The following is an 18585-nucleotide window of genomic DNA, read 5'->3' as shown; positions in this document are numbered from 1 at the left end:
ATAGGAAAAGTCAGGAGCAGGAGTAAGCACCGCAGAACTTTCGCTTTGAGGAAGCTACTGAGAATCATTTTGATAAATGACATGAGAAGCCATAAAATAAGGAAACTAGATAAAGTAATACAGTTATTCGCGATCGTCTCTCTAGTAATTAAACTGCAGTCAACTTTAGATACTTAAATCTGGTCCCCTAAGGTTTGCATAAGCAGTGACGCATGCATTACATCCGGACGACCAGGCGAAACAGATAAAATAGTAGATTCCTCAAAAGCGCGTGTCATCCACGTATAAGGCCTGTGAGGGACAAATCGCACAACAGGAGCAACTGAGACATTAAGTAGAAATTGTGCCGCGCTTCAAAGCGTAATGCATAGCACCTGACATCACTCTAAGAGCCCAGTACTCTCTGCTCACAATGTTTTGTCATTCATAAGCAAAAAAAAGCAACATAGTTAGGAATAGTCACGCATAAGGTTATGTAAGGTTCAGATAGTTTATAAATGTTTTCAGTTCAATAGAAGCAAAAGCAGTCCAGTTTTGAAGCGCTTAGTGGAGTAGACTACCGGTCTCACCATGCTTGATACAAAATTATTTTCACTTTTGCATTCAGAAGTAAACTGTGATCTCACTCTAGATAAATCGGTCAAACTGCATATCATGTTGAGGTCTTGGGCGCTATTGAATACCCCACATAATAAGGCGGGTGTATAGATGAGCTGTCAGCGACACCAAGTGCATCTCACCCATTGCTTTCATTTCCTCGCAAAAGGGCAGGGTTGTATATTCATACCATTGATATAATTATTTTTCTCCTGGAGCGCTCAGGAGGAGAAACATTGAGCGAAGACAAATTGAAGCTGTAACTAACTAGGTGTGTCGTTCTAATCCTACAGAGACTATATTCACTACAGAGATATCACTAATGAACTAGATCAGTTACAATAACGAAATGAACCCACCTCACGCAACGGGCATTTCGAAATCGATCTATGTTTAAGTCAGAATGAATTATTTAACTGTTATCTCTTGCGCCTGGCTATACTGTCGTTCACATCAAGTCCAGGACTAGCCGCCGCGGTGGCTGAGTGGTTATGCGTTCGGCTGCTGGCTCGAAAGACGCGGGTTCGATCCCGGCCGCGGCGGTCGAATTTCGATGGAGGCGAAATGCTGGTGGCCCGTGTACTGTGCGATGTCAGTGCACGTTAAAGAACCCCAGGTGGTCGAAATTTACGGAGCTCTTCAGTATGGCGTCTCTCATAGCCTGAGCCGCTTTGGGACGTTAAAACCCATAAGCCGAACCTAAACGAAACCAAGTCCAGGACTCTTGGACACCAATTTGAATTTTGAGGCAACAGTGGTATATTGTAAGGTATCATAAGGAAAATATTGAAAGTAATGGTGCATCTTCCGATACGTAGTACAATCTTTTTCTTAGGTTTATCATGGCTGCCATCGAGTAGTCTATTAATATCAATATGGAACGTTTTTAACAATATAGAAAGCGTTTATAGCAAAAAATGGCTAGCCTGCGGAGCGGATAACTGCTGTTATAGTCATTGTTACATTGGAGTTCTGCAGTATATGAAGAAAATGTGTTCACAAACAAATTGACGTTGAAAAATGCGCCTGTCCTGAATTTCTATGTATAATTAAACGGGGATCTAAGAGTCTCTTTTCAGTTGGTGCCACGAGTTTAACCGTGGAGCCGGAAAAAAAAAAGTTCAGCATTTATTTACTATTTTTTAGCAACAATTGCGTCTCTTGCTACTAAAGAAAAACGTACACACAAAGAGCCATACACTTAATTTCTACAAAGAAAAAATCGTAGCCGCTTCAGTCCTTAGTCGATGGGTCAAATGTATTATAAACGCACTGCAATCATGTTCGCGCCTTGTTTCACTGAAGTCAGAAATTTTCGCTTAGATGTTTTCCTTCAGCTGTCAATGAAAAGGCCGGTGTATTGCATATGCAGCCGAAAGCAGCCAGAGTCCACGTGTTTATCCTAGACTCCAGAGGAAATACTAGCTATAACAAATATTTGCTCCATATGGCTTGTGCTCCGCCGGTTATCCCTCCCGTAAAATACTATCAGCGACAAACCATCGCATATCCCGCCGGAGGTCTGCATCGCACGAGCATAGAATAGAGCAAAACGCTGAAGCCTGGCTATCTCAACTGATATGCCGCGCTTGCTCTTGCAGGAGGACCGAGAGGCGTTGCCCACGCAACGCGACACTCTGGGGTCCTATATAACCGAGAAAGCGGTATTAGCTCGTTACTATCACTCACTGCCCGACAAAGACACCGTGAGAAATGAGGTCCCACGTAGCGCTCTGTCTCCTCGCTGCGGCCTTCGTCGGCTGCGCCATCGTTTCTGCAGGTACTGTTCGTGATTCTCGCTCTTACATTTGTAATTTTGACGTTATCGCCAGTAGCTCTGAAGACGCGAAGACAGGAGTTGATAGATATTGAGTTTTGGTATTCCACAAGTGCCTAAATCTTATTTAAGGTCGGTGCCAAGATTCCTTTTTCAAAGATTGCTTTCTCTTCACTAACTATGGTGGTGGAATAACACGAAGGCATTTCGAAGTCGAGGTAATCTATATGCCAAAATACGAAGTAAGGAAACATGGGTTTTAAGAGGTCTCTTTCACGTTGTATTTGTCGCTGAAAATAATAATAATAATAATAATAATAATAATAATAATTGGTTTTTGGGAAAAGGAAATGGCGCAGTATCTGTCTCATATATCGTTGGACACCTGAACGGCGCCGTAAGAGAAGGGATAAAGAAGACAGTGAAAGAAGAAAGGAAGGAAGAGGTGTCGTAGTGGAGGGCTCCGGAATAATTTCGACCACCTGGGGATCTTTAACGTGCGCTGACATCGCACTGCACACGGGTGCCTTACTGTGCTGAAGTTTTACATTATACTAATCTGATAAATGTGAACTCGTAGAGCTTCAGATCAAACAGGACGATTTTGCGAAATAAATAAAACTTTGTATTCACATATGCATATACGAGGAGGCACCACTCAGAAAAAATAACTTACCCGTCAGTGTGTCATGATTGAAATATATATATATATACCTCGAACGCACGTATCACCCTCCTCTGAATGCCGATAACTAAGTATGCTTCAATCCCAGCTTAGACAATGATAGAAGGACAAATAGCGTGATAAAGCATAGTTGCTATCTATATTTGAAAAATATTGCCAGATAGCTGTCCTATATGGCTTTGGAGCATATGGGTTTAAATCACAAAACAAGAGGCGCTCACACGTTAAGCAGCACGGCTGTTACGTTATTGGCTCTTGTCCTTGTTTTGTTGCGCTGAAAGGTTTATGGGAGTTGAGTTTAACGCCCCAAAGCGACTCAGCCTATAAGGGGCTGCCGTAGTGAAGGGCTTCGGAAATTTCGACCAACTTGGGTTCTTTCGCGTGCACTGACGTCGCACAGTACACGGGAGTCGAGAATTTTGCCTCTATTGAAATTCGACTTCCACGGCCGGGATCGAACCCGTGTCCTTCAGGTCAGCAGCCAAGCGCCATATCCACTGAGCCGTCTTTCTTTTTGTGACAAAGTAATGTACGTCAACTCGTCGCACTTGTGCGATTTGATAGTTGGCTTGAAGACAAAGTTATTCTATCAATTGTTTGTTACCCTGCTTTTCTCGTCCGAGTGAAAAATATAATTTACAGTTCTTTTCGTGCTACATGCAGACGCAGGTGAATGTTTCTAAGTTGTGCCAGAAAACAAGAAACTTGCATGTACGCGTGATACAATAAGGTGGCTGAACGAGTCTCCTCATAAGAAATTATTGTTTCAAATATATGCTAACAGAAGAGCTTATAATAGTATTTTTAGACACAATAAGAGATTATAAGTCGTTTTCCAGAATCGCTTATTTCCGTAAAAGCTGTAAAATATTTTATATATATTTAACAAGCATTCCGTGCCTTCTTCACTGTACTGAGCGTATTTCAATGCTAAATTTGTATGTCTACAATTTTTCCTTCTTACGCCTCTTCAGCTTGCATATTCTAAACGGCAGGGTGTACATAAAATAACTCAGTTGGTTAAAACAGTAGCTTGAATAAAATAAACCTCCTCACCTAAAATCCTGCAAAGATTATTTTTTTTATTTGCAACATTTTGCTCGCGTAAATAAAGGTTCTGCGCCTCAGAAGCTGCTTGCTTAGTGAGAACTTTTATCAGCCTACAAATTTGTAAGGAAGTACGTGTGTATATATTTGAGTATACATAATCGAATCTATCGAATCTACAATCAGAAACACTCAAGAACATGATCTGCGCTGCAACACTTCTGTGACTTCAATTCGTAAGATTCTGTAACGTTTAACGTGCTTCATACATTTTTAAAGATTTCATCACCATTTATTACTATCCGGCTAGGTGGACTGTTACTGCTACAATCTTTTTTTGTAGCAGCTAGTATTTACACCATTCAAGCCAAAGCATGTAGCATACAAAAGTATGTATGTTCTGTCTGATGTTTTACCGTGAGACACTTTCGCAGTAGAATCCTTCATGAAATCTATAACGTTCCAGTAGAAATTCTGAGCAAGAAAAAAAAGTCAGCATCTATTTAAGCCCTTGAAACGCGGATTTATTTCACTCCATTACGTTCAAGCTGCCTTCGGGCGATTTGTCGAAAAGGCGTAGCGGCGCAGCGGAACATGACTACGTCTCTTTTTTCATTCAGAGTTTACAATGACGGCTTTTTACAGCAGGTGCTTTGAAACTATGCACCAGGCGAAATAATGAATTATCCGGGATTCAAAGACAGTGAAGTGGCGATACGACATTACAATATACGCAGTAATGGCCCTTTTCTTTCCAGATGAAGACCCATCCCAGCTTGGTCCTGACGAGTGTGACAGACTCTTTCCTTTGCCGCCGGTAAGAAAAAAACATGTGATCACAGTAAAGTGTCCTCCAATATATCATTTCGGCATTGGTCATGCCATGCCATTTGATGAATATTTATTTCTGTATACAACTGTACTCAGTGTGTTAGAAAACCAGTCTAGAAAGAACGGATGCAGGTTTTACAGAGTTTATTTTAAAAAAACTGAGTCATTTCCGCCCAAATCTTAGCCAAATGTTCATGCAGACAATTTTGATACTTTTTCTATATTGCGCACCCACGATAAGAAGTAAAGTAATGGAAATTAACAACTTCATCACCTTATAGGTTGGTTGCAAAATCCTCATGAACAACATGAGTGCCTGTATTTCACACCCGCTTGAGTGGTACTAAATTTCTTTTACTCTTTCGGCAGGACGCAGGAGCATCGGCAATTTTTGCGTGCCCTGCTATATCTTGACAGTACTGAAACTAGGAGCAGCTATTCTGTGTTAAACAACGAGCCATTTTGAACACAATTACGGAGTAAGAGTTTTGCAAAATGCAAACAATGAAGCATTTGTTATAATAAAATGTACTCGCAAAATGTGTTCTTGACATTAGCGTTGTTCAAACCAACGCCTATTGGTCATTCCAGAATTTCTAAGTGTTCTTCACCTGGACAGTAACGACGGCAGATTGGTTCCAAGAGCACATGACGCTAAGACGAGAATTCGGGATAGTCACTTAGAACTGCTTACGTGTACGAAGCCGTAAGCGCGCCTGGTCATTCTGTGAACGTAGTAGCCGCGCGCTGCGGCGTGTTGTAACCCGAAGCCGCGTAGCTGGCGGTTCTACCTCTGCATGTCTCTGTGTAGCCGCCGCCGCCGCGATGCCGCCGCACCACAAACGGCCTGCGCGCTAACTTCGTGAAGGCAGTCGCCACCGTCTTATGGGTAAGACGCGGTAGATAATTGGTTAAGGCCCACCTATGCAGAATTGGCCTTCTTCTACATGACATTTCTAGGTCCCATGGAGTCCTCACACCAATCCTGTAATAGTCATGCAACAGTTTAACGGTGTGCCACTGCCCCTGGATAACAAGTGCTGCTATGGGTGGACTTTGTGTGATTCAGTTTGCTCATCGCGAGCAACCTCCAGCGCCAGCTGCCAGGTTGAATGAGGACACCATATTTTATGGGCACCATCGAGTGGTAGCACACACACGCAGACACGGATTTTCACTCAATGGGGCGAGCCAATCCCTTAATAGGCCCTTATGACAGGTAAGGCCCTTAATAACAACTGCTGTTTTCTTTAGGGGCAACCATTGAATTAATTCAGCACAACCTGAGCACAGCGTTTCGTGGTAGTTGACGGCGATCAAACCTAAGAAGCGTCGAAATGGCCGTCACAAAAGAAAACTCGCACATGGATGCTAACTACCAGGCTCCGCTCCCGCCGGCAAAGAAAACTAGTAAAAAAAAACATAGACAACCTTCCTGCACTTTTAGGAAGCAGCTGTTGATGAAATTCGATACTTTTTCGGGGAGAGAGGGGCGAGAAGGATAATATTTTGGAGTAAAATTAAAAAAATAGTAGCCTATATTTGATGTACATTTTATTGGCGTTAGACAACAAAACTGCACAAATGGGTGTTAAAGCATAACCACAGCGGTGGCTTAGTGGTCTGAGCATCCGGCTCCCATGCGGGAGATGCGATTTTCGATCCCCAGTGCCACCGCAAACCGAACGGCGATACAACTGATATAAGTTCTCCTCTGGTCTGGCACACAGCTTCTCTAGAGTGAAGTGCTTGGAAACGTGTGTTTGACTATACCGGGATAAGAAAAAAAAACACCTTTTGTCATGGCGCTCTTTGACGCCTCATGCCCTTGAATCATAACAATTCACAATAATCATGAGCTGAACCTAAAATATGTCCGTTTCCTTGAAACATCACTTTATGGTTTGTAACGTTCCTGGCTTCATTTTAAACACAGACAGAAACATTTAAGCTGTGCGTTTTGACATCAGAAGTGTAGGGCTTTTGAAGCTTGCATCAATATTTTCATTGGATATTCTAGACTGTTTACAAAAACTTCACATTTTGTTCTGATAGAAATTTGCACCCACCACTCGGGGTTCAAATTCTAAGATTTTTCTAAAGTTATCCTGTTTCATTGATTTTTTTACGCAGTGGCGCATGAACTACAGAGTAAGCTGCAAGTATCTGTGCAAAGGATGGCCCATGCGTTGGGGAAATGAGCCGGACGGAATTCCTTGCGGGGTAAGTGCTACCAAAACTGAGGGGTAGTACACATGCAATTGTTAATTATGTAATAACCAAATTGAGCATCGTGAAAACTACGTTATGAAAAGTTTGTTAATGAAATTGATTTTGATAAATAGACACATTTCAATCATTCATTACACAAATGAAACAAGCAGGTCATAGACGACAGTGTGAACCCCAGAGCTGTTTCAGAACCACAGAGCTTCTAAGCCCTGTTGTGGGGCTACTCTACAATCAATGAAAGGGCTGAAAAAAAAACATTGGGCTCTCCTTGGACGAGGCTTCTATTAACCTTCAAGGGATTCGCATCGGGAAATATTAGGGGTGTATAGCATTCAGCACAGCTTGGCTCAGCAGGAAAACACTTTGGCAGTTCTTTGCCGACATACGATGTACATCCACTGGATAAATCTACAAAGAGCCTGTGAGAAAAATATATAAAAAACAGCGATGATAGAAAATATATAGGCACAGAAGATGGTAAATTCTATCGAGCCACAAATGTAAGTGTACTGATTTCAAAACCGCCCAGATGAAACAACGCTTTTTACTTGTACTAACTGGCAAAAAACAAGCATAAAGCAACGTGGAACTTATGTGAATCACTGTTTAAAAAGTACGAAAGACGCCTTTAAACTTCTCTACTAAAAGCTTTAAATAAAGATATCGCGCTTTTTTGTAGCCCAAATGAATAACTATGCAGATTAACATGAATGGAAAAATAAATGCTGCATAGCCATATTTTAAATGTATATATTAGGTGTTTTATTTTGTGCATACCCAGGAATTCTGAACAAAAGCATTTTTATGCGGGAAACCAGTTATGAACACAATTTTTCAGATCATGTAAGATTTCACTATTACAATAAACATATCTGCAGATCAACCGACGGCAATTCTAAATTTTTGTTTCTATTAACGTTTTTGATATCCTGAAAACCATTCTCCATTGGTTTTCTATGCGAGTCTAACTGTTCGATGCGACTGACGGAAACACTTAAAATTAATATTTTGCTACATATCAGAAGAATGGACCATTACCTTCGATATTATCATAAAAGTATCTTATAGTTTTCCAGTTTTCAAAATTTTGTCCTAAATTGCTGGACATGTACGATCCAACGTTGTCATTTCTTAAACGCAGGTAACCGCAGCTACAAGCACAGGGAACGTCTGCAAGGAAGGTCAGTGTGTAAAAGCCTCTTCTGTATAACGCCTGCGATTCAAAAACAAATACCACGCCATCGTGGATTTGGCCACCACAGAGGAGCAGGATATCCGTAAGACCGAACTGCATGCAAACAACAGACCTACCATGTAACCCTCCCCCCCCCCCCCCCTCCGACTTCTTTTGGTGCCCTGACCAGCCTTGATCAACCATCCAGTGCTGAATTTTCGAATATTTAATAAACATCACCAAGAACGCCGCTGATCGGAGCCTCGATCTCTGAATCGGGGCTGAATGAGACAGCCATACTAAAATATTTGTTATATTCTTGTGTACCTTTTGCGAAATAAAGCAACATTTTAAGAAACAACCTGGTTCAACAATGCTCACAGAATTATAATTCTTTCTGTAGTGAACCATTGCGGTATACTTTGAGTATCCGCACTCTGCCGAGCATGGCTGCTGTGCGCGGTTGGTCTGCAAGTGGAGGACGATGGTTGTTCTCGATTATTAAAAAAAGTCGCGAGAGGGAAAGAGGTTGCATTTTGGTCAATACCCGTCTGTCGCCTCGCGACAGAGAAAAGCAATTTTTGAAACTTACGCAACAAAAATGTCGGCAGAACATTTAAATGCCCCGAAAGAGACAGTGGCGAAAAAGTATTTCTTTCAGCGACAATCCTTTCTGCGGAAGCTTGAACTCCGTTTTTCAGCACAATCCTGCTTAGCAAAACGAGCCCTTTGCTCTTAATTCGCCAGTCTCCTATCGTCTTGCGTCTGATGGGAAACACCAAGGAAGACGATAAAAACAAAAAAAACAACTAGGGGGCACTTTATGGATCTAAGGTGTGCATGGTGAAACCCTTCCTGATTACTGTGTCACCTCGACTCCCTGTTGCTATACTGTTGCTACATGCAACTGTGTGTGCGCCGCGCGCCACAGCTACCAGTGGAGCGAGCGGCGCGAGTGACGTCACTGTTGCTATGAGCCCATTCGCATGTGCCGCCTGCTGCTGGGGGTGCGAGGAGGATGCGTGCCGGTGAGGGGGAGGGTAGCAGCTGGCCCTGCGCCAAGATGAGCCGAACGGACACCGTAACCGCGAGTATGAGCGCTTAAAGGCTTTCGGCTTAAAAACACATAGCTGCTGTTGTGCCTGGGCAGGACGCGTCAAGCTTCCACGAAAGGAGATGTCTTCTTCATGTCTACTGCAGCCAGCCAGTTCTTCGGCTGCGGCTCGAGAAGCAGGATTTTTGTAAGCTAACTATAGAAAGCATTAGTTCTTTCCAAAGCATTGGGCCTTTCCAGGAAGGGGTGCCGTGAAATGCGTCCACCGGGTCATGTAATTGTACATTAACCACGCATTCCACTGCCACAGTTCTTTGCTTGCCTGGCCACACGTCGGGGGGATCGTCTATGCCAAGGTGCCGTCAGGTTGCTTCCAATTCTATGGGCTAAATAACCGTCGAGAGATGATGAATGGTCACCGTGTGCCTTCTGTTAATCGCTTCCGAATAGTCTTAACAGGGACAACAGTATAATCATCCGTACAAGCTGCTGCGCGAAGAAATGCGTGGAGTGCAGAAATAATACAGGAGCGGTTGCTGTTCAGTTAAAAATTGAAAAGCCTGCGCATCTTCTTAAGCACGTCATGGGTGCTAGTGTGGTAGGAAGCTTTGTTATTAGTGCATTCCTCTAAAACCATTGCGTAATCCATTACGGGCTCTGCAATACTGTTCAGTGAACCATTGCCCAGACTTCGTACGTGCAGCATGCATTCGGCGTTTCTTGCTTTCATGTATTGTCATGTACGCGCACAGGAGCACGAGAGATTCAGCTGGCGAAAAACCCACCAAAAGCGCTTTAAAGTAGCGCCTCGAACGACCGTACTGTCAGTGCTTCACCAGGCCATATGGCAGCTGGTCCTCCCCGCGCCCCTCTGTAATTCGGTTTAAATCCTTCGCTCATCGATTGAGTGAGCAGGTGCTGGCAATCACTCGTTACTGGTTCTTGCCTGTTTTGTTTTTTGAGTTTGAATGTATTTCTACAAATTATTAACTCCTATTATTGTTCTCTGGTGATGAGCGCTACAAAATTGCCTGCAGCTTTTGTTCAGTAGGTTGCAGTTTCCTGTACGCTTTTATGTTTTAGCTCTCAAGACCGGCTGCATACGTCATGGGACTTTATAACAATATAGACAATAACGGATGACATTGGTCGAGCCTTATATTTGTTTACTTTCAAAGCTACAAACAAGGTAGGCTGTGCATCGGTTTCAGTTACTCTTTTGAACGCTAAAAGAGCGGAAGAGGCGCTCTAAAAAGTGGGTTTTTGACTGTTCAGGCGATTATCGAATTGGGCAAGCTAACGTGAAAATTGCAGCATATATATAGGATATCAGAAGTGGTGATGTTCCTGGGGAATGATCTGTTTGTTGCTGCAGTTCAGACATAGGTCGTGATGAGGATGTTGAATATATATCCTAGACTGAGTGTAGTTAATGGTTGAGACACAAATGGACTCCGGTGAATAAAAAAAAAAGCTACGACGATTCTAATGCTCCAGCTGGAGCTCACCCCTGTCAACATTGTTTGCGATTTTACGTCTACACGTCTGATATTTTTTACCGTGCGTCTTTTCAAAGAAACACTGCGTTATTTTTTCAGAGGCATTGATCACGTAAGTGCTGCATGTATTCAGGAAAAGTTCTGAATTAACAGCTTTTTAAATTTATTTTTCTTTAGTCAGGAACTAATCAAACAATATCTTATCATACTGCACATTAAACAGCCCGCCGGCGCAAAGAAAAGACAATCTAACTCCATTTTGCTAAGCTTTTCAAAGATTGTTTTAGGAATTCCAATCTAGGTCGTGCCTGATGACGTCACGCTATCAGAACACGGGAGGCATACTCCATAATTGTCAAGTGCCCAGTTGTCCATGTGTTTCCTCTGTAGTTGATCACTGAGATATATCGGCGGCTTTTAAGCGTCAGTGGTAAAAGACCCGACCAGTGGGTGGTTGGTGACCGGACGTCATAATTGGCTTTATATCGCAGCCAATAGCAACCAGTGGTGAGGTCACCTATTGAAAGAGCGCTGCGATGCACCTTACCATTGGCTCCAGCGAACCGAAGATTAGGTTGGTTGGCAGCCGGACCTCACTATCGGCTGCCAATGGCTGCATATTGCAGGCAATGGCAGCCAGCATCGAGGTCCGGTTGCAAACCAACCCAATCATCGGGTCGCTTACGTGACCAATGACAGATTACTAAATGGATGAATGGGAAGTTAAAGAATACGGGCCCTGGGCTCAATTTCTAACACCAGATTACAATGCCAATAGAGGAAGAATTTTCCAGCTATGTGGTTGATGGCTCAGAAACTAACGTGAGAAAAGCGTCTCGTACAGAACCAAATCACTAAAAAACATGATATGCAGCGAGACATGGAACGAAAACCATCCACAAAGAAATGCAACCAAGAAACGACCCTTGAGTACAAAAAGGAAAGTGCAGAGAGGAAAAGTGCCCTGATGGGACGCTGTAAAACCAATCACCCACAAATGTACGTGCGCCAAGTAAATGTATCAATGCTGCTCTGCAGAAGTGATGGCAGAATTAAGAAAAACAAAACATAAAGACTACAGAATGCAGAAGCAAAGTAAAAGCTATGCGTCAGAAAGGCACCTTACATGCCATAAATAAGGACTGCTCACAATAGAATGCCATGAAATTCAGTTATAAACCAAGATAGCGAGTTTGGGAAAATATCAAGATGAAGGTATAATTTAACAACTTTGGCGGTCTGTGTCTGGGAGTACAGATGGGTGCGGGAGTACATAAGCGCGGAAACATGAAATAATTTTCACAGCCTGATTCTTTCTCGCCGGACACGGAAATAAATAACCCGCAGGAGATCACGGCAGAGAATCTGACCATGAACACGTTCGTGAAGGAAAGTATATTTCTTCGTAGATGATGGCAGTTATACGTTAACACGCAGATGCATGGGACAATTCAAGAGCGCATCAACGTCTACAGGCGGTGGGAGTTAAGGAGAAATGCAGAAAGCTTCCAGTAAGAGTATTTCTTGTAGCGTTAAAGTAAGTTCAAGCCAGAAAGAAAAAACAATTTCGTTATAATCTTGGCTTGACAGCACTGATAGTGACCACAGTCTGAACAGAGCTGCAGAGTTTGGTTTGTAATAAATAAGAAGTTCAAGAAAAAGACACGGCCGCAGTGAGGGTTGGTTGACATAGTGCACGCTGAAAAAAGGAATATGTCATCTCCCTGTAGCTGGGTCGAAGTGATATCCTATCCAGTTACAAAGATCACACAGAAGAGTGAATGGCTCGGTGAGTTGATAGAGTTGGTAGTTGGTAGTTTGAGTTGGTAGTCGGTAGGTAGGTAAACTCTTTTATTGCGCCCAAAAACAGGGGACCAGTCAAAGGACCGGTTGCGCTGACTTAGAGGAGGTCGGCGGGGATCCTTTGGGATGCCGCGGCCTCCACCGCGCGCTGGATAAGCCAGCGTTGGTCTGCTGGCTTGGGTAGAACATGAACATTTGTTAGGACAAAACAGACATGGAAAGAAGATTTAGTTGTCTGAATGTGCGTTGACTGCCAGCTCTCAGTCCTGCTGAAGGTGTAGTTTTTTTAATCAAACCTGCTGCATACTTTTTCGAAAACAAAGGCCGCCGGAAAAAGTCCTGAAGAACAGCATCGAACATTGCGGCGAACGGCCAGCCACGAAATAGAAAAGGTCGAGCGAACTTCTAAAATTACTTTGTGATATGAGTAGTTGAATGTCTCGCCAGCACTTTTCTTGCTGCAAAATGTAACACGCTTCGAAAAGACACTTCTAGTTCTGTGCATTCCGACACGTGCTGAAAGCCGCAAATCGTTTGAGATTTTATAAAATAAACCAAAATATCTCCTGCCAAGAATGTCGAAAAACATTTGTGATAATGCTTCTTCCAAGAAAGAGTTCTACCCGTCGAAATTATGTTATTCTTGTGGACACGCGGATTATATGAACGTTCAGTCTGGGTTCAAGCAGTGATGGATGCCGCAGGCTGTAACACCCTCCTCTAAGCGTTGGCTTTCATGAAGAAAATTGGAGGGGACATTTGAGCTCCTCTTTAAGGGTTATGATACGATAGCTAATGGGTTAGTACCCATATACGCGGACTTGGTCACTTTCTACTTAACGTTCATAGATCCGTGGGAGTCATCATACTACTCATGGTGCAGTGGTGCAGCCATTCAGCGATACGCCACTGCTCGGCGATGGCAGGTGCGGCCACCGGTAAGACTTTCACGATACAGCGTCGTGCTCTTCCTAAGCAACATCTCGCGACGAATCATTCATTTAGAGACGACCTGCCAGAGTTTGATCACAATTCGGTGGGCAGGCTGCGATGAGGCCACAAGGTAACGTAACCTAGGTAGCCCACCTGCCTCTTAGGTTGTTTCTTTTGTATTTTTAGTAGATTTTTTGCTCACAATCAAAGATTGTCGCCGATGCCAGATTTTCTGCGACAAGAGCTCCTTAAGGTATCGCGTTTAAGATTGTGCTTCGTTCTAGGCGGAGCAGGTAATCAAATTGTTTTATTGTTATATTTAGGGGAGAGAGATTGTCTGAAGCTTACATCGTTGCTCGGTCGAGGAGCCGGACTTGGTCCTCAAGCTTCTAATTGTTCATAGCCGCCTCCCACCCATCGGACATTGGCTTTCAAGTGCGCATTAATTCTGGATTGGCCCAAATGTCCCGACCGTATGATATAGACAGGAAATCTCACCACAGAAGCGACATTCTTGATTAAAGGAGTACGAGTAGATTGCGTACGTGTAACTTGAATAGATGTGAGAATGTCTGCTTGTAGGCGTCGGAAGTGAACTTGTGTTTTTTCGATGCCCTAGGCAGAACAGGATATTTCTGGCGTGCTATTTTAAATTGTGACAGCATACACTCGTTCACCACGAACCTTTCATGGCCAGGTGCCTAAATGAAGATGTATAACATTTGGTTCTCAGTTTGTGTCGCGGAGGTAGCGTGCCGCAATTGCGGATATCCTACCTATGGTGTAATTTTTGTAGGCAGCCTGAGTCAGCAAGGATGTATTGGAAAGCAGCGTGTGTAACCGCCATAGCCATAGCAGTTCCTTACGCCTCCGTAGAGGAGTGGCAACGCGCGACGGGACAGCTCACCGCAGATATGTTCTTTAACAACTCGAGTTGTTAATGCCTTTACGGCCTTGTTACGGCCCTTGTTAATGTCCTACGTCCTAGCGGTGGACGTAGCCCTGCTGGATGGCATCTGCTCTGGCCGAGACGCGGCTGGTGTAGCAGACAGGCTGCATAATTCTGGGTAGCGGAGCGTTCCTGAGTTTATCGCGTCTAGGTGTGCGATGGTCCACTCTGTCTGTGGTAATGTGCGCGCAGATCAGATGGGGTGGAGAGGCGAACGCTTGGAGCTGTGAGGTGGGCTTCCACAAGTTCATCGATCATACTGTGTACTCCTAGTTGAAGCAGCTGTTCCGTAAATGTGTAGACTCGGAGACGTAGAGCTTGCTTGATGGCTTTGCGAATGATAATGCCTGCGATTTTCGTATTGAGTTTCATGAGCCTACTATAAGGAGTAACATTAATCACCCGTAGAAAGTTGATGGCTTGGGCTAGTGGGTATTTCACGTGAGGCTCCATAGCGCAGTACGAATGGGCAAGAGACAAGCACTTCACTTCCACTAAACGCTTTTCTGGTGATCACAGGGTTCAAAAGGTACAAAACCAAGTGCGAGGGGTACGAAATAAAGGGTTATCAGGTTTTGAAACATAAATACGAGGTTATAGGTTGTTTTTGCGGCAATTGGTTTAGTTCTGTGTTTGATTTCGCTCTTACACTGTGATCCTGATAACTCTTCCTGTGGTTCCCCATCGCACTTGGTTTGTACCTTTATAAACCCTGTTAGTAACAATAAAGTATCTAGTGGAAGTCGCTTGTCTCATTTCCCTTCGTTTTGTGCTATGGAACCTCATGTAAATCAAACAACTCATCAGGAAGGCTTGCACAAGGCACGCGGCGTCGGCTTCGGGCATGCCAGATCGATTATGTTTGATGCACCGAAACATAGGCCGTGCTAGGTCCCCGTGAGTTTTAAGTTTCGCTATCGTGATGGCAATATTGGTACTGTTGCTTGACATGGGGGCAAAGTATCCAAATGTTTTCTACTTCTTGGACCTGCAATCTTTGGACGAAAATATAAGCAGCGGATGTTTACCTCTTCTTGAAGTCGCCCCTGAAAAAAAGTAGGTCAGGAAGGACACATTACATTCAATGATTTCTCTACCCTTCAACCGTCAACCCTTAAGTCATGTTTCACTTGCATCTACTGGAATGGTCGTGTGTGTTTGTGTAGCTTTCAAACACCAAAGCTTCACAAAGCTTCACAATCCAGTTGACCTTTGCTCTGATAATACGATGTTATATTATGATATGACACATCCCAAACACTTAATTAATTAGAATAATTTTAAAAGATGTGCGCCGAATTCTGTGACACCAGTGCCGCTTAAACGAAAGGCCAACCCGTCTCAATCTCAAGGCATTTCAGGAGACTTGGTTTTGCAAGAAAGTACTTCACCGATTTATTGCTGTAAGTTGGTACTTGGTGGAATGGCGCCTAAACAGCTCTAAATATCTGTGCGCTACAGACGACAAACTCCTGTTGGATTGACCCTAGTAGATCCAACAGTGCGAACACGGCTTACTACACAACGCACAAACTGCAACAGTTACTCTCTCATTTGCGCTGATTTTGACATCGGCATATTACTTGCACCTCCAGAAAAGTGTGAATTATGGATTGCGTGCTGAACTACCACAGGTCGAGAATGCTTTAAGATTTTAGAATATATATTTTCAAAACTATAAACACATCTTTTTTTTCCAATAATTTTTGTCAACTTAGGCAAATTAGATGTGCGAATAAACGATAAATCGCGGCTGCAGCGAACACGGTTCTAGGTTCGTCGGCGGGAAAACCCTCCAATCCAATTTCTCGAAATGGACACCACTGGAAAACATGAGCAGGTTGCCCAAAGTGGTAGCTAAGGCGCCTGTTGGCGGAGGCCCGCCAGACGCCCGTTTTTCGTAGGAATGGTCACCGTGGCCGCACGCACTGAGTTGGCTGCTGGAGAGGAATTTACTGCGTTGGCTGCTAGACGTGTATGTACTTTGTTGGGGGTACTTGGGGTAAGGAACAAAATGTAGCTCGAAATGAACCTGGGTGTCGGAGGGCGTCGGCGTAAGCCTAAGGAGGTTAGTGAGGCGCAGCAACACTTTGCGCTTGAGCAGCGTGTAGTGTTGGCCGCACGACTTGCAGAACATCTACGCGGATGACAGTTGCAAGATAAACACTAGCTGTTTGGGATGTAACGTTCCTCTCATAAAATAGGGCGAATAAGATCACGGAGGAAGGCGGTGCTGCCTGCGGCGGCTGCAAGAGGTTCGGATACGGTCAAGCTGGGACTGGTCTGTCGCGGACAGCCGAGCGCTAGTGGAGGACCTATTTTTTGTGACCTCCTCTGTTAAAAACACGGCAACAGTAGTTAGTGGGCTGCTGAAAAGACCAGCAAAAAGCTTTTCTTAAACCCCCGCATCCAGTGGCGCAGCTTTTTAGCTTCAGACATGGCCGGATCAGCTCGTCGATATAATTTCGTCATGCCCTTCCCATACATCATCACTGACTGATTTGGCATCTGTATTCGGGACTGCAGAGCCCGGTCTGCTCTTTCATGCCGATCCAGGCTGATATATGCCTCGAAAATACGACGGCGCAATGCAGGCCAAGATGTCAAAACTCCTTCTCGGTTCTCATACTAGTGAAAGCACTGCCCTCTAGAGTGGATAGCATTTCGCAGCTTTAAGCTGTCCCTCTGATTATAAGTCGCAACTCGTTCAGTGAACCAGCCCCGACACCTTCGTTCTGAGTGCCATACAACGATTTCAGTGTTCGAGTGTTCTGAAGACAGTAAAACCAAGGTACTGTGCATTGCATAAGTTGTGTTTTGCGTGGCTGATCGGAGGTTCGCTGTCGAGGTGGACTCTCGAGAGGCCAAATACCAGGCCGCCTGTACCAGAAATATGTCACGAAAACACGTGAGTGCATAAAAGCTAAAGCGCAGACACACAGTCAAGAGCTCTCTCCTGCAATCCCCAGACCAAAGAGCACGACAGCTTGTCTAGCTGCGCCGTATGTCGTAATCCAGGTGGCGGTATATATAGAAATATACACATAGATGCATGCCTCGCAGGCTGCGCACAACCAGGAGAGCACGTGAGTAGCCTGCGACAGAAAAAAAAAGAAAAAGAAATAGAGAGAGACGAAGGCACACAAACGCACAACAGCTGTATGCAGAGAATGCCACTTCAAGTGCTATCGCACTAAAAAACCTAACCGTCCTAACCGTAGTCACATGAGCTGCTGGCCTTTTACAGCGAAATCAGTACAAGTGTGCCACCCTGTTCACCTTCCTGAAAACCTGGTGCCTCTTGAAGCGAAGCCTTATCCGGAACGAAGAACATCATACGACACCGCCGCCCTTGAGAAGCACCATCCATTAGCCGCCTCCCCACCACACCCGTCTAGCTAAGGGCCTGCCGCCAACTGACAACCACTCCCTCCACCATTACCCTTCGAAAGCATCATTCACTGCTTATCATCAGACCCCAAGTTACACCGCCCACATGTCCTCCATCACTGGAACACCATAAGGCAGCGGAAGGAAACAGTCACGGCTAAATAAAATTTAAAGATGAAGTTGGAAGGTTAGCGGCCCTATAGAGATAGCCCACAACAGCCAACTTTCTACTTACATTACTAGGGGTGTGCCCACCGAACCTCCGTCTCGCTCGACGCATCTGCGCCCACCTTTCACCGCCAGAAAAATACTTTTGCGTGAGTGACGCCTCTGCTTAAAATAGAAGGATTCAATGACAGTAACACTCCAAAGTAATCATGAACGGTAAATCCACCTACTTTCTTACAGTTGTCGCATCGGATTGCTGATCAACCCTTAATATTAATTAAAAGGTCTCCCTGCCTTTCCTCCTCCTCCTCCTCCTCCTCCTCATTACGGGTGCCATGCAGGCGAAAACAATCTGGGCGACTGTTTTTGTGAAGCGTCCACCGGTCAACTAACGCCAGGTGGAGAAAAATAATTCCCAACCTGCATTTTAAGGAAAAATGAGGGAC

General features: G+C 44.2%; 1 protein-coding gene across 1 annotated transcript in view; it reads left to right on the top strand.

Moving 5' to 3' along the window:
* Nucleotides 1-2221: 2221 nt before the first annotated feature.
* The window catches only part of LOC144121536 (uncharacterized), a 36653-nt gene continuing 20289 nt past the window's right edge, over nt 2222-18585 (top strand). The window contains exons 1-4 of the mRNA XM_077654798.1: nt 2222-2377; nt 4865-4923; nt 7071-7160; nt 8311-10586. Of these exons, the coding sequence (XP_077510924.1) occupies nt 2311-2377; nt 4865-4923; nt 7071-7160; nt 8311-8379 (285 nt within the window). The 5' untranslated portion in view covers nt 2222-2310 and the 3' untranslated portion in view covers nt 8380-10586. The remainder of the gene's footprint in view (nt 2378-4864; nt 4924-7070; nt 7161-8310; nt 10587-18585) is intronic.

This window comes from Amblyomma americanum, chromosome 2 (assembly GCF_052857255.1).
Source record: "Amblyomma americanum isolate KBUSLIRL-KWMA chromosome 2, ASM5285725v1, whole genome shotgun sequence".
NCBI classification, from domain to species: Eukaryota; Metazoa; Arthropoda; class Arachnida; order Ixodida; family Ixodidae; genus Amblyomma; species Amblyomma americanum.
Note: the sequence above shows the minus strand (reverse complement) of the source record. Positions and strands in the feature narration are given on the sequence as shown.